Source organism: Formica exsecta, unplaced genomic scaffold, assembly GCF_003651465.1.
Source record: "Formica exsecta isolate Colony F162 unplaced genomic scaffold, ASM365146v1 scaffold79, whole genome shotgun sequence".
Taxonomy (NCBI): Eukaryota; Metazoa; Arthropoda; class Insecta; order Hymenoptera; family Formicidae; genus Formica; species Formica exsecta.
Window position 1 is genome coordinate 447,327 of NW_021853558.1, and position 21,265 is coordinate 468,591.

A 21,265-nucleotide genomic window follows, 5' to 3' on the forward strand; every position below is an offset into this window, starting at 1 on the left:
AATACAATTTGCATTTGTTTGTTCAATGTATGTCAAGTTAAAGAAATTGGGAAACAAAGAAAGCAGCAATATGCTACGGCAAAAGTATACTTATTCTGCTCCCCGCGACTATATCAAAGACAAAAGTAGATATAAAATGAAAATGTCTGGTGTATGAAAGACCTTGCGTTTAAATCAATATATATATAAAAAAATGCCTAAAAATAATTTCTGCGATATGTAATAAAAATAAACGAGAATTATAGAGAAAAGGATTTAATTCTTGTATTCTTCATGTATGCAATATGACTAAAAATATCTTTTTTTCCAGCATATGATATAATATTCGTGGTTTTTAAATAATCTCTCATAATTTGTTATGCGTGAATGAAAATGTAAGTTCCAAAAAAACTTTACGAGAGAAAAATAGACAAGTTTAGTTACGATATTTGCATTATGCAGAATAAACAATTTCGTAAATAGATTGAATACATTCAAAGTGAAAAATGCAATATAAATTAATTATTAAGAACGTTTACGTTAAAACACAAAAATAATTAAATGTGTGTGTGCATATATATCCATCTGAAGTATGCTATTCTTAGATAAGATTCTTCTCTCTCTCTCTCTCTATCTCTCTCTCTCTCTCGAATGATCGATTACATATTTTAATAACAGCGTAACTTCAGATTTTTTTCTTCACATTCACACATCTAAATGACACACGCTATTATTAAAATGTGTAATCGATGTTCGAGAAAATCCCTTATAAATTATTTAAGACGGATTGTAATTTTTGTTTGTTATATAAGAGCATATTACATAATTGTATATAGTTAAATATATAGCATAATTATTCATCATTATTAAACGTCATCAAATGTTTCAAAAAATTCTCTAAAAATTATAGATAACTGATCGTCGCATATTTCAATCGCGCATGTTACATATATAAGTGTATAATCTCTTCTTTACTCAACAATCATAAATTCTACTATTTTCCCATTATAAAATAAAATATTTTGTCTAAAAAAAAATTGTTATTTGTATATAATAAATATAAGTTAGCTAATGATACAAAACAAATTATGAAATCTCGATAAATTAAAAAGATAATAATCTTAATTCAGAGATAATCAAAGAGAAAGAAATAAAGAGAGAAAAATATTGTCAAGACAATAATCAGTGCAGTTTTCGATAATGACGCTCAAACTTTTTCTATAAAAATTTTAATAAAATCCTATTAAATACAAATGCTATATATTACCAGACTTTTTTTCTATCGACAAACAAAGAAGAGATAAAGTTTTCCGAACTGAATTTCTCGATCAATTTTGATTATTAGATCATGAATTACGAACGAGACACATCAGAGTGAAAATGTACGGTTAGTACGTATGCGGACTTTAAGAGGACAACATAAAAGAAGACACTATGCCGTGAATATTAATTGATTTTAATTTAATTTTAGCAACATTGAATACGTGGTATAAAAGTAGTTGCAAAAAATAATGCTTTGAGAATCATAAATAATTTATTCGATTATCAACGATATGGTACCGTAAGCTATAAATATCAATGAGCGACTATATATGGAGCCTAACTTCTGCTAATAATAAATTATTTTTATACATATATTATTTTTATAATAAATCATTTTCTTCACAGTATACTTCCGCCCTCCCTCCTCCGCATAGACATACAATGAATATATTACATTAAAGCAAAATTTGTCAGAACTTGTTGAAATACGTTGAAAGATTCTCGAATATTTATTTTTGTCAAGTGTCTTTTCTTATGTACATATGTATATATATATGGCATATTTTTTATATACATATTTGTATTTATTGGCTTAACTTTATGGATGAAATATAATTAAAATCACGAAATATATTGGGCATTTTAATATTACATATTTATTGTGTATAATCTAGAAAGATGCAAATGCAAGATGATACTTAATATACGATACATAAGTAAAGACACTTGACAAAAATAAATATTCGAGAATCTTTCAACATATTTCAACAAGTTCTGACAAATTTTGCTTTAATGTAATATATCCATTGTATGTCTATGCGGAGGAGGGAGGGCGGAAGTATACTGTATATATATATATATACAGGGTGTTAAAAAAAACATTCAATATTTATATAGTAGATAGGACACGCCATACTGAGTAAAAAAACCTTATTAAACATAGGTCGAAAGCTCAACTATTTCTGAGATATAAACATTTTTGTATGTTAGCATCATGATTGACTTACTGGCTTTTACGTGTCGTATGCGACGTGAGAAGATAATCTGTCTAAATCTTTATCTCGATGTTTACAGAAGGTGTTCCACATGTCCTCTTTCCATTTTCATACACACTTCTTCTTACAGAATCGCGAACTCTCTCGAAAATTCTAAATCTCTGTCGAATTATTTAACAAGCACGCCGATTCGGTTACGTAATTCTTCTAAGTCATTTATCGGCGAAGAATATGCATATCTTATGCATATCGTAATACGCCGACATTTTCAGCACGATACTTTGTAACTGTGTAATCACCAAATCGCAAAGGTCCGCAATCGCCGGTTCATGACAACTGACTGATTGCCGGTGAAATTTTCTATTATGAAGTACGTATGGAAATTGAATAAGGACATTCAGAACGCGGTTTATAAACACTGAGATAAACATCGCATGCGACACGTAGAAGCCAGTAAGTCAATCATGATGCTAACATACAAAAATGTTTATATCTCAGAAACAGTTGAGCTTTCGACCTATGTTTACTAAGGCTTTTTTACTCAGTATGTTCTATCTACCACATAAATATCGAATGGTTTTTTTTAATAGCCTGTATATTACTGTCATTAAGCAAAATAACTTATTATGTATGACATCCGGCTACTTATCTTTCATCTTATTTATATAAATAATAACTCGGTATAACCCAAGAGTTAACCTGGATATCTCTCTTTCCAAATTATCTTGGGAATAACCCGTGTATTCGTATTTCCAGACGTTGAAGTCTTAAAAAACTCGGAAACATTAAAAAAAAAGGATAAATAATTTTGTGAAACAAAGAAAATTTTTCCTTAAAAACAAAATTTTTCTTTTTTTGAAAGAAAATTTCGTTACAATCTATAAATTCCTCTATATAATGATTCTTGAACAAATCATCTTCTTCTTGCCATAACGATAAATAAATTCGTCGCTAACTTTGTCGTAAGAAGATAAATTGTCCATAGCTATGGTTTTATTTTTCATCATTTCATATTCTAAATTTTAGACGCGCGATAAAATCATTCACGCATGCAAATGATGTATGTAATTAAATATAATCCATGAAATTTATATCACAATCGAATTAATTAACAATATAAATTCGCAATTTTACTCGTCACTTGCTTCAAAATTTTATGAAACAAGTTTTGCGTTGCAACCTATAAGCAGATCGTTTCCAATGATGCATACACTTCAGGAAAAACACGTTGACACATATTTTTAATTACGAAAACGGCACAGAAACTTGTTTGTTCGATTAAAATGTAATTACACGAATAATAAGCAAGCAATAAAAAATATGTTTTTGTACTTCAGTTATGTAAAATATTATAGCACATTTAGATAATGGTAATTCAAAAGAAAATTATTTAAAATATAATAATATGTAATGCTTATCTTATGATTCAAAAAAATAAATTCTGGAATATTCTACTTACAATTAGCATCATGGCAGTAATGCAAATATGCAGCATTGCAGGTAATACCACGATTGCATCATAGTAATAAAATAAAATAGAGAAGATAGATACATAATAATAATAAATTTTTTTAATTTTTGTTATTGTCTTTGTAAACTAGTTTTATTGTTACGTATGAAATTATGTAATCATTATTATAGTTTTATAAAAACCATGAATAGTGAATTAATAACTTAATAATAAATAACGTTATATAAGAATAAAAATGTAATGAGGTTATCGCAGCTGACCAGACAGCTTTAATTAATGTGTTCGATTGAGTAAACGTTTTTCGTTTACATCTTCATTTATCTATGGTTTAAAATAAAATTCATTCGTGGATATTTTTATTGACCTGTTAATTGTACTGATGGTTTCAAATCAAACATTATCATTATATATATCGTAATCAATTATTTAATTATTTTCCGCAATCTAAACGGATAACGCAAAATGTATTTTTTTCTTTGCCATCCTTCGAATCTCGATCAAACTCCAACCAGAGCAAACCGTCTCTTTTCCTCCTTTTACCTTCTTCTATTGCTATTCTTACCTGATCTTTATCTTAAGGCCGACCGGAACATTTTTACGCAGCATGTGAATCAGAGATGTAACGCCTACGGAGACACATATTGGACTTTGAACTCATGAAAAATTGCGCCACTTCCGATCGAAGTGATCAAGCTGATATTTACAATCGAAGAAAATTGTTACGAAGCGAGAAAAATGTGACTCGGATGAAGATAGTCGCGTCTTGATGCCTGCAAAAGAAAAATACTTTATTAGAATAAAGTAAAAACGGAAAATTAAAATAAATATATAGCACATTAATTAAATTAAAAATAAAGGAAAAAGTACGGAAACAATTTTTTTCATGAAAACATTTCCTCGGAGAATCTTCTCGCGGAATAAGACAACCGTATCACGGGGTGACTCGTGATAAATAATGGCAACCAATGTACTTATATATAAACCCTGCAATATAAATTTTCACGTATCTTCATACACAAGATTACAACTGAAATACTTCAACGATATTACATATCATGCTATAATGATAATTTAGTACAATATTAATTTTATAACGGGAAAACAGACTGACTTTGACATTATATAGAATCGAATTCGACTTTACCGAATCTATTATATGTATATATATTAGACGAAAAAATTACATTACTGTCTAGGTTCTGGCTTGACGATTAAGTCAAATTATTAACTATATGTTATATTGTAGCATTATTAACTACGTGTGATAAAGTAATATATATGCAAATAAGCAGTATAACAAAAGCAAAATCAATTTAGGCAAAAAGTATCGTTTTTAATACGTAATATAATGCAATAAAAAATAAGTTTAAGAACAAAGAAAATATCGCAAATTTATAATTTCTGCAATATATATATATTCTCGTTTACTTTTAATTTTACTATTCCTGATTTCTTTTCGTTAATTATACGTGATCAACGTGATTCAAATATGTAATAGTGCAATAAGGTATCTGGACATAAAAATCTATTTTAATGGAGATATTTTTAACATAAAAATAACTCATGATAATTTAAAAGAGTAATTAAAACAATTTCAAAATAATTATATGTATTAAAATACATAATATTATTAAAATAAGATAATATTCGTGATTATAAAAATTTCTATTAATTATTAATAAATAAATATTTATAAAGTATCTGAATATTTTCTTCAAGAAATAACGGCACGATTATAGATTTAGATGTCGACAGATTTCTCTTTCGTGACGATAATAACATCCAACTATAAAATGTATCATAATACTTTTCCTTTTCATTAAATCGAAATATCTATGCAAGTGTAAACTGTTACAACTAACTGTAATTAATGACGAAACAATTGAAAGTATCGAAATTCTAATAAACAATTTGAATAGCGCAATAAACGGAAGACGGGAGGTATAAGGACGCTGATATCAAACAGAAATATTTTAAAAAATATTTAACATTTATTTGAGTTATATCATACAAAAAAACGATTGAAATAAATTATATAAAAATGCGAAATTGATATAACGTCGATGTATGATGTGACGTCGAACCTATGACAATCGATAGCTAATACTGGCTTTGACTAGTGACCTAAGATTGACGGCTACCCTCCAACGACACAGAAGTCCACTCGTCTTTTCTGCTAGTTCTCATAAACCTAAGCATTTTGATGGATCCTAGGCCCTAACTAATTATGGCACTGCAGAGAATCACGACCATGGATTCGTTATGGATTCGTTATGGATGGTCAATGATACAATAAAATTAAATCGCTTGTCGGATTATAGAGATGACTTATAGATAATATGAAAAAATCCAGGAGAAGAAAGAATTTCTGCTGCTTCTTGATAGTGGAAGAAATAACTTCTTCTCGATTATTCCCAGAAACATTTCTTCGCTGTCGATCAAATCGTATAATCGATTAACCGTCTTCGAATGCCTCGAACGCTTGTGCTTCTTTCACGGTCTTGACCATGGCCTTTAAGTTCCTCGAGTTTCTCTCCGATTTTTCCAACGCAATCGTTATCGTCCGTTACTTATCTTCCGACTCATTCTTCTTATTGATCGTGTCATTGGCGTAGATCGAGAAACGAGTCGCCACACATTCAACGAGCAAAATGCAGTTCGTAAACGAGATCAAATGTGCTGTCTTTACTCTCGGTTGCTTACTTCATCCAAAAAGATACAGAACGATGTGAGATACAGATGCTGCTGCCGATAAGGCAAAAGCGGAAAACTCGTATCGAGAACATCATACGCATGATTTAAGCATCGACATGGCATGGACACTGCTCTTCAGCTATGTGGAAGGACTCTCCTCACGAGAAGATTATTTCCTGCCCCACGGAAGATTACCTCGATGACTATGCGTCAAGGAGTAGCAACGGCCGAAAGACCCGTGGCTGTCCTTCGAGCTGTCGTTGCTACTGGAACTCGAGACGCTCTCCGATCTCTTAATGGTCTTCTTCGTCGGGTCCAACAGACGATCTAGCATCTGACGGATCGTACTGTGTTTGCGGTTGAACGGATTCGTATACATGATCAGTCTCTCTACGAGCTTTGATCTTTGAAGAGACTCGCGTTTCACACAGAGAGTTTCACTCGCTCAATGCGTGTAAAAACTTTTTGTTCAATGGCACTTGACACTCTGCACTTTTTACGTGACAGATGTCACATCGATTATCGCGGGACCAAAAATCGATTGAATGGTCGATGCTGACTAAAACGTAACTTCAAGAGCTCGATGACTCGAGACGTACCAAGACGTCGTACGTTCTGCGAATAAATACACGATCCATCGGCCGGTCGACTTTATATAAGGCCGAGTCTCTCGGCGGCCTTCGGACGAGCTCGACAGGCTCGACTGACCGACGCGACGCGACGTCTGTGCGCAGGTATGCGTGCAGGGGATCTTAGCATAGTTGCGTCTGTCAGCGTGCGTGCGTTGGAATGTACGTATGAGAAAATGGTCCACGTGCTAACTCGTTTGCATCATTGATGTTTCATGGCAAAAAAAAAAAAAAAAATGATTTGAGCAAATAATTCCTCTGCTCGAGGGAAGTCCCGAATTCGGGATATCCCTCGAGCAGGGGCAATGCATCTCGACGAAGATACGTAGAAAGTTACATTAACCATAATGTACATTATGTTAGCAACATTTTTGCCGGTGTTCCTCTTATTTTTATTAAAAATAAAACATTTACAAAAGAAGAACTGGATTTTTGAAATTTGTCTTAATTTAATCTGATTTTTCTTTTACTTATGGTATAAAATTAAAATATTAGAAAAAACTTGTATTAGTTGTTTATTAATCGGGTTTAAAGAGATATACAATACTAATAATAAGTCAATAAGAGATTTTATCCAACATTTATCTCTTATCCTAGTCGTTCGCATGCTACCATATCGTGTCGATAGCGTGACTTATGATCTCGAGAAAAAATTGAAAAGTCAAATCATGATAATAGCAATGAATGCTACAATAATTCAAATAAATGATGCTTTTTCTTACAGAATTAGAATGAGAGACGTTATTTAAATATTTTTGCACTTTTTATTATGAACGGTAAATTTGAAATTTTATGTCAAGATAACAGTAAAAATAAATGAATAATTTTATTAATTAGAATCTTTATTTTAAACATTAAGATGCAGAATTTCTGTGACGCAATGATTTGATATTCTGCAGATGTCTGGTTAAATATCGTAAAAAAAAAATTGCATTCATTTAATCGAGTTATTTAATTACATTAGCAATGTCTAGACTTATTTGCTTATGCATTTGTGCAAAAACAGCAAATAATAAAAGCAGTAGCTAGAATACAGGTAAGCAAAAACAGTACTTCGAAATACAAAGACTTTTTACCCTATTAATTAATATATGTATATTTAAATATATTAACTGATAATGAACGCCTTTAAGTATTTCGTCGAATTAAATACAAACTTCAAATTAAATTTTTGTCAAAATAGCATTTTACTAATTATTTTTTAATCGCAGCTTTAATTATATAATAATTTGTAGGCTTACAAGGTAAATTAAACTAGACTGAACGTAGAAAAATAAAAGCAGCATGTTCCATTTCAGCATATTTTTATTTTATTGAAATTAAACAAAACAGAATGTGCCTGCCTGCCTGCATGTATGAATTTGTTTTAACACCAAACGCACGAAGAAGATCGAGATTGAAGAGGATCGTCTTGAGATGATCTCACGTCATTTAGTTTTGCTTCCTATTTTTCTCGGCTAGCCAATGGACTCAAAAAGATTCAAGAAGCATAGAGAATACGAGTTGCAAATTCATGCATTTAAGAGTTCGTAGAACAGCATCAATCACATCAGCCTCTTTCAATCTCGACTCACTAAAGCAAATTATGATACAAATGTGTGTGTAATACTGCACATCGAGAACTCTCCATTTGCGTGTTAGCGCAGCGACTTCAAAAGTCAACACAATGATTCGATTGATTAACCGTATAAAATTTTGACAAATGTTAACAAGATATTGCTAAACCCTATTATCACAGCCGTACATTAACTTTTAAACATTCGAATTACAGCATCGTGACTTATGAAAGAAATAAACGGCGAATTATATGAGAAATTATGTATTAAAGATACTCTAAAGGTTCTCTTGATAGAAATGCGATTGGTCAGATCGATGTGCGATGACATATAAATGTAAAGTAAATAATAAAGAAACAATAATAAAAAAATTTTTATAAAAATAAAATTTGAATTTAAAATAGAAACAAAATACAAATATAGATATAAATCTCTAACGTAAAATATTGCGATTTAATGATAAATGTAAGACGCATGACCCGACTCATAGCTTTCCATGACTAGAACTTTCCATGAGAAATACCTATCGGAAGTATTATCTCGTCAAGATAAAAAATGAAGTTTCCTTCCCTTGAAAAATCGAGGAGAGTGAAAGGTAATTGCTTGTCATTCGAGAAAAATACTTCAGCATGCAAAAAGAAATAAAATATATTCCATTATATCCCATCGTGAGATTCACACGAGATATTTACTACCGTATGATAATTAGAAGATTGAGTAAGCCAATCTTTTGGCGTGTAATCGTTTTTGTGAATTCCCGTCAACGACGTCATCTCTCACATACTGTGAACGTATAATACAATTTGTTTACCTCGAATGCAACCATCTCTGTATATTTCATGCATATTCATTTACGATATAATAGAAGTTTATGAGTTTTTTAGGGGGCATTTGCAATGAAAAATTGCTGTGTGATGCACGGATTAAAATTCTAGTGAGTATTAAAAACGGTCGATTACGCACATGATTGCTCGATTTAATGATATCACATAATGCATCTTTTGCGTGATTCTTGTTATGCAGGAGAAAAGTATTATTATATGGTTGAAAACGATTCCAAGGTACGAAGATTACACACAGGATATAAAAATTATTATATTACTCGTTTCTAAAATCATAAAGTTCAGAATTTTAAAATTTACATATTTTCAAAGTACCAGCAAGAAAAGTTACAAAGTTGTAACTACTCTTTCTATTTTGCAGATCTGTAGATCTATAAATAATCGTAATCGGTCTCTTTCATGAATTTTTGCATGTATTACGAATGATACAATTTGTCTTAAACATCGTAATTAATCATTTTTATCAGTTCTTGTAACTACGTCACGTATATCGCGTGAGCTATGACAAACTCGTGCCGTTAATAATGAATTCTATTCGGACGCGAATCGAATGCTTGCTCGTCATAGATAGTCCGTTTGCCTTCAGACATAAAAATATAAGCAAGGTCTCAAGTTAACACTTGAGTATTTACTAGCCACGATTGCGTGCCACTGCACAGCGAGATGTTCTCGCGCAGAAACTTTTCTTCACGGAATTACGCATGGCAACAATAGCTATGTATTGACATTATTAGGCTTATTGAAGCCGATTCCGAGCATACGCAGCTAAATTTTAGTTTGTAAAATTTTATATTTTTAAATATTCCGACTATCAAACATTATTTGATCTCTTTAAATCGTATTCTTAGCTATTACTCTAAAGCCAGAAACACACACACAATATGGTATACACTCGCAGGTTGTTTAATTTTTCAAATATTTGAGATGAGTCGCAGGATCGAAACTTTCGGCTTTGTCACAGATTCTCTGTGATTTAAAATGTAAACATCTTGAAGACGCTCCAAACGCACTTAACGATATTTTTTGACTGCTTGACAATTCGTAAAAATGTTTATCTAGTGATAATGATAATAATAGGAAACGCAAATCACAAATATCAATTTGTAAAAAATATATAATTTCGCCGATCGTTACACTTAATTCGACTTCTTTAAGCTATATCACCAGCTGCAAATTATAATATATATTATTTCCCAATGCGCTGGTTTTTTTGCGAAAAATCGTTTGCTAGAACGCGCCATATAAACAAAATGTCTCGCCGAGATAGAATTTATCGCTTGAACTTTAGCCCGGTTGGCGCCGAAAGCCAATACTTCAGAAAAGAGCGAGACTGTAATTGAAAATGTAGGACTGCAAATACGAACGATCCATAAGTCTATATGAAAACTGAAACTCTATAAACAGCATAGATCTAAACTATATTGTGGATAGAATTAATAAGTTTTGTTGCATGTATAAAGTTGAAAGTTGTGTATGTATGTGTATATGTGTGTGTACAGCTAAAACTATATATTGCAATACATTTTAAATTCAGTCTAACAATGGTACAATAACATTTATTTAACGTGTCTAATTTTCTTGATTTAATAAAGAAAAAGAAACTTTCTCTAGAATCTAAACATACAAAATTTTCTATTTGAAAGAATCTATAGAAACATAGAAACAATAACAAAATATAAAACATGCATTCTTTTAATAAAAAAGAGCACGATAACTTTCTCTTTATACTTACAGTATCGCGCGTTATATGTATTCTTTTAATAAAAAAGAGCACGATAAGTTTCTCTTTACATTTACAGTATCGCGCGTTATATGCTGCACTAAAGTTTCTATATTAAAATAAAATTTATTTTGAAATAAGAATCATAATAAGATAGATAGATACATATGAAATTAACATGAAATATTCCAACTTAGTTTAAAAATATTAATGCAGCATATAATTAAAGTCACCACGAGCGACTGTAGTCTTATTTTGCTAACCTTCTATACATGACCTTATACATGATGTAATATCTGTTAATAAAGAGAATGCTAATTGTCAAGTACAATTAATCAGGTTTTCTCACACATGAAGTCCCCTCCTATAATTTTAGTAAAAGCTGAAGAAAGTTGTCTCGTAACCTAATTTTCATTAATTATTCAAGAGCCTATCTTATTAATAACTTTTTTAAATTTTTTGCTGCTGTGTATCCTGTCTTTTTGTTTTAATTTGATGAGCTAAAAAATAGATTTATATGCTTGCTATTTATAAAAATAAATAATTGCCATTTATAAAAATACGTTAATTTATAAAGCCGTTTGTTTGGCATTTTTCCCTCCTGAGAATTGTAGATTATAACAGACAAAAAGTGTATGTAGCTTCGCGAATCGCTGAGAGGTCAATCGACGCATTAAATACTTATTGACCCTTGTAAGTTGGTTTATTGGTTTAATAGGTTGCATAGAAGGAAACAAACAGTGTTTGAACGTATCCTCACTCGAAGACTTTGAGACAGTCAAGGAAATAATTTACAAGTCGAGTAATTTTCATTAAGAGACACAGCCTCATTAATCTCATTAGCAGAAATAATGTGTGTGATAAATGTAAAAAAAAAAGAGATAATTTTGACACTAAATAATATTATTTCTTTCTTAAGCAAAATTGCGATAATTGTTACAATCATATTAAAATCTACAATAAAGTCTATTGCGGGGTTTTCGTCGTATATTGTCTTCTTTCATAATCGCGTTTATTTTAAAAACTTTCATATTTACTTTGTTTTTAAGCCAGGTTATCGCACTGCAAGTCAATACTGCAGTTTTGACGGTCATTCAATTTCAGTCGAACGCATTTTTGCTAACTTATAAACGTAATTACGAATAACGATTGCATAAATCGGACGGTATTTTTTTCAAAAAAATATCCAAGAAGGTGGCGCAAAAAGTTTGTTCAAGTAGATTGACTGGGACAAATTGCTTGCTCAAAAAGATGAAAAGATTTATATATACAAGTGTCTCAACATCTTCATATTTGTATGATTTATAATTGTGTGAAGTCATTTCTTGAAATGATTAGTTGCAAGAATTGCTTTGACACATACTCGAAACGTAATACGTCTAGCACTATAAAAGAAATTTGCACTTTGTTTGATTAAATATCGTCGCAATAACCTTGAAGTACACGAGAGTTATTCATGTAAAGTAATTATTGCTAAGAAAAGGTAAGAAAGTATTCTCCAAAAATACAATTTTAAATATAATCGACTTTATATAATAGAATCAAATGCACCAGCATAATGTAATTTTTTTCCCCTTGTAATTACAAATATAAGAAAATGTAAAAGATGTAAAAATAATGTAAAAGAAAGTTACAATTTCTTGTGAATACCCTTGAATCCCTGTGAATCCCCGTAGATATCTTCCCGAGAGATATACCTTTTCCCCCTAAGAGATTACACATACTTAAGGATAACAAAACGTGCAGCCTGCGGATGCGTTTGGCCCGTGTCATTAGAAAGAAACGAGAATGTCCGGTTTCTCGACTCTACAGGCAACAAAATAACGTAAACCTAAAAAACAGAGCTGCACAAACCGATCTGCCGATTTTCGTCTTATGTGCTGAGCTAATAAAAAAAAATAATAATAATAATAAAGAATGTGAGAATAATAAATTGATGCACGTAGCGATTATAGACAAATCTTCATCCATTCTATCGTTCAAGATTTCCGCGAAAAAAGTTTGTACAATTTCTGTTTAATTGATACAATAAATGCCGTACCGGTGCATCTGAGGAAGAGAAGAAGAAACGAGTCTAGAATTATCGAGGTATTTATAATCTATCAATTACGAAAACAAAGTTCTCCATAAAATGCAAAATAAATTAATGTCATATCGACGTGTTATGTGGTGAGAAACTAACGAGCGGAGTCTGCGACGTATGTCTTTTTTTATTTCGGGATATAATATTGATACTTATAATTGTATAAGTTCCATGTGCCACTTATATATACGTACTCGCTTGAATTACTTCTTGCGCTATATGCGCGAATTAACGTCACTGCAATTATGATTAATTAACTTGTTGCGCCGCTGAAACGTCGCTGACGCACTAACGACACATAAACGATGCAGGTATATAGTAACAAGTCATTTTGTTAAATCAATCAAGATAATTCAAAGTTGAAACTAAAGGTGTGGGAAAAGCAAGTTAGATTAATATTTCATTGAGTGTCAATTGATTTTTTGTCGGCTGTCTAAGTGATTTTATCAGAATGTTAATCTCACATGCGTCGCGTAAATAGTCATAAATATAATCTTTAGTTAGTTTGAAATAAATTCTTCTTTACTAAAAATTTTTGACATCTTTCATCTTTTCTCTCTTATATTTTCTCATTCAATATAAAATATCCTTATAAATACGCGTTATGTTAACACTTCATTAAAATCAAATCCGCTTGAAATTAAATTGGAAACAAGAGTTTGATATATCTCCGCATATAAAGCTAAATTAAAATAACGAAAGATTATTCACATTTTCGATCGCTCGTAACTCAAAAAGGTAGCCTCAACACAATCTTTGCAAATTCATACGTATAATTTCTGAGCATTCTGTACATATTCGAATTAATCTTTGTTTTTTTATTACTCTTGTCTTTCATCTTCTGGCGATAACGGAAGTGCAAAAATGCAAGTAACATTTCGCGCGACGTTTGTCCTCGAGTGTACGACCGACATTCCCGACATCGAGTGTATCGTCGTTGGAATGAAAGTCGTTGAATCGAAATTTTCAAGGTCAGCGAAGTACGTTAGATAGATTCTTGATCTATCAGGGTGTGTGAGAGAGCCAGGAAAAGATGTTGCAGGTCGAACACATGCGGAGAGAATGTGCTTCAGCAATCGCAAAAATGAATACTATGCATAACCCGTGACTCTCATGGTATTTGGTGCGCAGACACAATTTCTGTTTTGCGAAACTTTATACTATCCTTGGTTTTTCACATACACACACGCTTTGATAGCGTAAGCGAGAATCACAACTGATATACCTTCGATACGCGATCAAAACAATATCAAAAAATAATCTTGTTTTATCACGAATCGCGTATAAATAGCTGCAATACTACGCGATAGACGATGCGTGTAAACAAGACAAGAAAAACAAATGAACAACAACAAAAGAATAAAAAAATAACAAATATATGGCTTAAACAAGATGACATAAGAAATAATTATTTTAAGAGCGACGATTACGCGTATAGAAAAATACGTTGAAATCACTGACGTATGTAGGAACAATCTGTATAGATTAAAAAAGGTGCGATTCATATTACATAAAATATGTGAAAAACGTATAGAATTGCCGTGTAATTTATAATCGCCGTTTAAGAAAAAACTGGACGGATCAGCTACATCAAAAATTAAAAAATCTATTACATTTCGAGTTTCGTGAATTTAACATTGCACAAAAAACACAATTTTAGCTTTTTAAAATATAAAATTAATAATTAACTTGTAAGTTAAAGTAAAGAGATTTGGCCTGTAGAATATAATTTAATTTTAAATCGTAAATATTATCTTATATCGAACTAACTTTTTTATAGTGACTGTACACAAAAATTCGTGAAAATGAAAATTTTAATTCTACAGGCTAAAAATCTTTACTTCAACTCACAAATTATTTATTAGTCTTATATTTTAAAAGACTAAAAGCACTTTGTATGTGTGCGCGCGACACAACTTCATGAATCTCAAAATGTATTAGATTTATTAACTTTTGACGTAGCTAATCCGTCCAGAACCCTTAAATCTAATTTCAAAGTTTGCTTATAAGTTTAAATTGGCTCGTACATTTACGTCACTAAATGCAAAGTATGTGTGTCTGTCCTGCTTCATTCAAATATCAATAATTAATTTAAGAATATTAAAAAAATAAAGAGACAATGTATGATATAATATACAATAGTGCTCTTTTGAAGAAATAGCAAACCAGAAAGATTTCGTGTCTCTGAAAAAACATATATTATTTATTATAATATTGCTATATATTATGACAACATATATTTTGATTCTGCAAAAAAATACGATTCTTCGAAAAGTATGCTAATTGAGCAAAAAAAATTCTTCGATTATTATATGAGGAAATATATATAAACATGTTTGTATTATTGTCAAGAAGGAATAACATTACGCTCTGAAGTTTTGCAGATTTCATCAATTGATATCATCAATGCTAAAAGTGTCGATGACATAAATTCAGCAATAATAAGATACATGGCGAATATTTTAAGAGTTTTGAAATAAGAAATCTCCAAAACGCGTTAAAAAGAGAAATAATTTATCATTTTTCGATAGTTTTTATAAGATTGGCAGTTCTGTATGATATCGATAATTTCAATAATATGTTACTTCAATAATATAATATATAGTAATATATAATAATAAAATTTTTTTTTTTATTTCGAATGCTTTTATGTATTTGTGTATATGTTGTGTATTCTATCGTACTTTTCCAATGATCAATTAATATTTAAAAATATGAAACACCCATTGAAAAAATTGGAAAGGCGACAAAGGAGACGTAAACAGAATTAATATCTTATAATTAATGTACCTATTTAATTATAGATGTATATTATTGTTTAATTAGCGCATAATTATGATGATAACATATCTGAAAGCCTCACGTCATTTTTTAAGCACGTCATATACATTATCACCAGTCGTTTCATTGGTTTTTTTCATAACTCATACGCGATAGCGAATAGAAAATGCCTCCGCTATCTCTGCGACAGGCTAACGATATTATTGAATCAAACGTCAGAGCACGATCGCAAGTGCAAGTGCATTGCAAGTACAATATATTTGCAGCCTTCACTCTAATGTAATGTTGCAACAATCGCTTATGATAAATGAGCGGTTAAAGATCATTCAAATTTTTATCAAAAGCATAGTCCTAACGCGACTTTTTATAGTCATCAAGAATATCGAGCAAATTTTTTTCAGTCACTATCTCGGTCGTATGTGAAATATTATGTTACCATTCTGCATGTTGCTAAAGTTTTATTTAAGACGTAATTTTATTTATGCGGGGAATAATACTTATATTGATGTTGATAAAAATTAGCAATATTTCTTTTAAAAATTAATCAAATTTTTTTCTTTAGCAAAAGTATTCTTTTTTACATGAATTTATTATATCTTAATAATTTTAACATGAAATCTATTTCTATTAAAATCAAGTTAATTCTCCAAATTGAACGGTCATTATTTTTTATATTTTGGTAGTCTCTGCTTTTTCTAAAGCAATATACATATATATGTATATTATGTGTACATAAATTGAAGAAATATTATTTTTAAATATAAACGTTATTTAATTAAATCAATATTGTTGTGCAATAAATTTATGCAAAGCTTAAAAAATTACTCAAGATATAATGGCAAAAGAATTTACTTAAATCGACAAGTGATTTGCATTTTTATAAGCAAATTTACCGGTAATGCGATAGATAATTGATCGTAATCGACGTTGGAAGTTTTTTTTTGTTGAATCTATAAACACTATATACCAATGACTTTTTTCAATTAAAAAATGTTCGCGATCATAAAAATCTCTCACGTGAGCAAGAAAAGACGATTCGCGAGGTCGTGTTATGCATACTCAAATACGCATATCAAATGTTCTTTTCTTGCCGTTAATTTAAAATTGTCGTCACAATCGCGCATCCAATAAGTTTCTCGTTAGACGACGATATCGTTCAGCTTAACGCAATACAATACTTGTCGCAGTACTTTAGTGCCATATAAAGAGACGAGACGAACTGGATTTTTCTCGATCGCGGAATAGCGCTATCTCTTTCTGTTTCTCTCTCTCTCTCTCTCTCTCTCTTTCTATCTCTTAGGTGAACGAACCTATAACACGAAGCGTTGGAAATGATAGAGCCGAGTTATTTTTATAGCAAGAACTGAATGAAAACGCAGTTTCTACCAGACTATAATTTCTGACTATTTCTGTAGCAATTATTTTCTGTATTGCGGTTGCCGCCGTTTTGATCTTCTACGAAACTTACTCTGCGATTCTAAATCATTTTTAATGCTTCTTGTATTACGCGATGTCCTATAAATTTGTTAAAAAAATTAAATGTCTGACAAATTGACTCACCACATTATGCAGCTCTGCGTTCGAATGAGTATCAAGAAGATTCATCTTTCTGAAGCGTCTCGATGATTGATGCACTTTACCCGACATTTTGTACATTTATCGAACACCATAAGCAACGCTTTCGGTACGATTTCTCCGCGGTTTCGCTGCAATTTTAAGATATGTTAAAAGGAGTTTTGCGATGCAACTTTCTTTATGAGAGATGTTGGAGTATAGTTTTCAAGAATAAATTCCATAGTTAAAAAGCATTCTTCCTCTCTAAAAACTATTATATTTTGTTAAGAGAACCGATTGTTTCGTGCGTGTATATGTTTGTGTGTGTATGAGAAAGAGGAAAATTGAAACTATTCTTTTTTACGAGGATTAATAGAGAACGTTAAAAAAATCTTCATAGTTACGAAATACTCTGATATTATTATGACATTCTTAAGACAAATAAGGGCCTCTATCGAATCGAATCGAATAAATAATCGAAATTATCTTACCTCCGAACGGACGTACGTTTGCTATGAAACTCCATATTTATCGAAGAGGACGTTACCGTAAAGGAAATTTTTCAAACCGGTGCTGCGCGCCTAACGGTCTAAGTTGCGTTCGTAAATCTGCCTGTCGGAACAGATATGTTTGACTGGCCAATCAGAGATGTTTGCTCCGTTCACCCCATTGGTCAATCAAACGTTACTCTACCCGATGATTACATTTTCGAACGCAACTCTGAAGTGCGGAGAGAAATTCAAGATTGGCAACAGTGCGCCAAATTAAACTGTTACTGGTTTGAAAATCGGCAATTCTTTTCTGAGATGAAGAAGTGTTGTTATCATTAGTTGTTAGTCACTCAGCTGTGTGACAATTTCTATGAAAAACGGAGACATGGAAAAGAATTCGTTTTCGAATTATTTCGGTGAATTGCGGCACAAGGCGCATGAAATCGATGAGGGCACCGATAAACTCGCCGAGACCTGGAAGATACCGCATCTTCTCGTCGGCGGTTACGCGGAGCGCACCGCCCAGACGAATGCGTGCCTGGACGAAATGTGGGAGTCTCTTCGGGATACTAGCGTGAGTTCCACTGGAAATTATATTACTCAATGTTACTCAATGAAATGCACATCTTTCTGTATGCAAAAGAAAAAAAATTCAATTTTAAATCAATCACACAACGCACATACATGTTTATCATATACTACTATATTTAAAAAATGGTAATATATTACTACACTATTTTTATTCTTGTAATAATATTATTGTTAATGTTATGTATTTTAATATGAATAAATTTCAAGCATAGTCAGTTTTATATGGAATTATGTAATTAATTACATCAGGATAAATTGGAGAAAATTCAATCAGAATTCAAACCATTGCTGGAAGACATGGATCAATTATTAAAAGAATCGGATAAGATATATCAAGACTTGAAGGAACAATGCGACGATTTGGATATTGTTCTAGCAGAATATGGGTATCATTATAAAGAGGATGACAATGTGCAAGAGAAACATTGTCGGTAATGCGATAAATTATTTTATTTTAAGAATTAATTAGATAAATTTTTGTTCCTGAAAGAAATTTGATACTTGTAATTTCATGCATATTATGTATATATTACAGAAATGAATGTTTCTCTCTTTTTAGAGATGATAGTAAAGATAACACAAATGACAGCATTTTAAGAGTTGAAGATGCGTCTGAGTTGGAAATAGAGTTTACACCATTCTTAACATGGAAGTGCAAGGCTAAGTCCAAGGAGAATCAGATGTTTCCAGCATAATCTATTAAGGATAGTAGGATTTCTTTAATTTATGCTGGAATAAATGTCCGATTCACCATTGATGCAATTCCATGTAAAAGGCTTGTTTATAGGCTATATACATTTATGTGAAAAAATCAAATTCAAAACATCTTACAAAAGTATTGAGAAGATAGATTTAATTTTAAAATTTTTTCTCTGAGTCTATTGATTTCAATAGTATACCTAGATAAAAGACAATATATTTAGTTTACTTTTAAAAAAAGCACAAGCTGGCAGAAGTATAGACTAGATTTTTACATATATTTTTGTTAATAGATGTATAAATAAAATATGATTAGGGTTGTAATATAATAAAGATGGGGAAAAAACTGCAAAATTAGCTTTTAATTATCTTTAAACTATGTATATATTTTTATAATATAGAATTTTGCAGCTGGACAGTTTTGTAAGAAAGTATCAAATAAAAAAGAAAACATTTTCAAGGTGGCATCTCTGTGTGATAACTTCAGCATGAAAGTTAATCCTATATACATATATAACCTAACTTACTTCAACCTAAATCTTAACCTTAAAATTACAAAGATGCATTGTAGAATCGTTAAAAGTGACGCAAATACATACTAGTTTTTCGATATAAGATTATAAGAATTACTAATTATTAATCAAAATTGGGGTAATAAACGATAAATTGATTCCGTGATGGGTAAGTTAAATGTTACTGAAGCTTATTTAAATATGCACATATATCAAGAGTTTCTTATTACTTGCAGGAAATAAAAACAAACTTTGTCAGCACAAAGATATTTTTGAACGTATGAATTATTTATATCAAGTATGTAAAGAATGTATGAAATTTATTATTTTCCGATAATTATAATCTTTATATATTCAATTAGTATATTATATATTCTTGACTTGATAAAGTAACCTAGAAATTATTAAAAATTGCTATTGTTATTTAAAATTTTGTCACAGGCTAGTCATCTAATGGCATTAATAGATCGATGTACAGCATCTTACTTTGGTAATAATATGGTGGGTTGTGCCAAAAAAGCAGTATTACGCATGTAAGTCTCTAGACATCGTTGGTCTCTTTGTGAAAAGTGAAATATATATATATAACAAATTCTTGGAAATTAATGGAAGTTATCAATTTCTTTAGGGAACCGAATTTAAAGAGAAGCATATGTAAATGTTGTCAAACTCCACTTATACCTGGGGAGACAGCTAGAGTCAGATTAACATCAAAGCCTATAAAGAGGGTTAAATGGACATGTCTGACTTGTATGCATACTAAACAATTTCCTACGAGAAAAGGACACAAATTGTGGCTTGATCAACCGGAAGCAATAATCGAGACATTAGATTATACACCAAAACCAAAGAACGAAAATGTTAAAAAATCTGATGCCCCTGAGAAAATAAATGAAAAAAGGTAAATTCTAAAAATTTTGAAAATGCCAGTTAGTGTATCTCTGAAACAAATCCATTTTATACATTAACTTAGAATCTGGTGTACGAATATTTTTTATTAATGACTTACATAAAATATGTTACAATATTACAATAAATTTGTAATTAATAAACAGATACTTTTGCTAACTGGAATATTCATAACCATCTAGTAATATGTAAATATTATCTTATATCGAACTAACTTTTTTATAGTGACTGTACACAAAAATTCGTGAAAATGAAAATTTTAATTCTACAGGCTAAAAATCTTTACTTCAACTCACAAATTATTTATTAGTCTTATATTTTAAAAGACTAAAAGCACTTTGTATGTGTGCGCGCGACACAACTTCATGTGAATCTCAAAATGTATTAGATTTATTAACTTTTGACGTAGCTAATCCGTTCAGAACCCTTAAATCTAATTTCAAAGTTTGCTTATAAGTTTAAATTGGCTCGTACATTTACGTCACTAAATGCAAAG

General features: G+C 30.8%; 2 protein-coding genes and 1 long non-coding RNA gene across 4 annotated transcripts; 2 read left to right on the top strand and 1 right to left on the bottom strand.

The window, feature by feature from the left end:
- Nucleotides 1-3,354: 3,354 nt before the first annotated feature.
- Nucleotides 3,355-18,117, bottom strand: LOC115244039. Its single transcript, XR_003885299.1, has 3 exons — nucleotides 18,059-18,117; nucleotides 17,574-17,719; nucleotides 3,355-4,478 (listed from the first exon to the last, which is right to left on the bottom strand). It is a non-coding gene; the product is annotated as an uncharacterized LOC115244039 (long non-coding RNA).
- Nucleotides 18,118-18,290: 173 nt separating this feature from the next.
- On the top strand, nucleotides 18,291-20,033 carry LOC115244034. 2 transcript variants are annotated; one of them, XM_029821397.1, is made up of 3 exons: nucleotides 18,291-18,632; nucleotides 18,899-19,080; nucleotides 19,185-20,033. In XM_029821397.1, the coding sequence occupies exons 1-3, from the start codon at nucleotides 18,429-18,431 to the stop codon at nucleotides 19,342-19,344; spliced, it is 546 nt and encodes a 181-aa protein (XP_029677257.1). In that variant the 5' UTR covers nucleotides 18,291-18,428; the 3' UTR covers nucleotides 19,345-20,033. The 2 variants fall into 2 exon arrangements, with proteins under 2 accessions (XP_029677257.1, XP_029677258.1); XM_029821398.1 differs by having other exon boundaries at nucleotides 19,209-19,696.
- On the top strand, nucleotides 19,731-20,930 carry LOC115244037 (ribonuclease P protein subunit p21-like). The gene is made up of 4 exons (XM_029821400.1): nucleotides 19,731-20,029; nucleotides 20,097-20,158; nucleotides 20,302-20,393; nucleotides 20,489-20,930. The coding sequence occupies exons 1-4, from the start codon at nucleotides 20,026-20,028 to the stop codon at nucleotides 20,763-20,765; spliced, it is 435 nt and encodes a 144-aa protein (XP_029677260.1). The 5' UTR covers nucleotides 19,731-20,025; the 3' UTR covers nucleotides 20,766-20,930.
- Nucleotides 20,931-21,265: the final 335 nt, after the last annotated feature.

What these genes read in the sequence shown, in the direction of transcription:
- LOC115244034 (XM_029821397.1), top strand. Translation starts at nt 18,429, where the DNA reads ATGAAAAACGGAGACATGGAAAAGAATTCGTTTTCGAATTATTTCGGT. An exon ending in AGTCTCTTCGGGATACTAGC is followed by an intron (nt 18,633 to 18,898) that starts GTGAGTTCCACT and finishes TAATTACATCAG; the next exon opens with GATAAATTGGAGAAAATTCA. An exon ending in GTGCAAGAGAAACATTGTCG is followed by an intron (nt 19,081 to 19,184) that starts GTAATGCGATAA and finishes TATATATTACAG; the next exon opens with AAATGAATGTTTCTCTCTTT.
- LOC115244037 (XM_029821400.1), top strand. An exon ending in GTATGAATTATTTATATCAA is followed by an intron (nt 20,159 to 20,301) that starts GTATGTAAAGAA and finishes ATTTTGTCACAG; the next exon opens with GCTAGTCATCTAATGGCATT. An exon ending in AAAAAAGCAGTATTACGCAT is followed by an intron (nt 20,394 to 20,488) that starts GTAAGTCTCTAG and finishes CAATTTCTTTAG; the next exon opens with GGAACCGAATTTAAAGAGAA.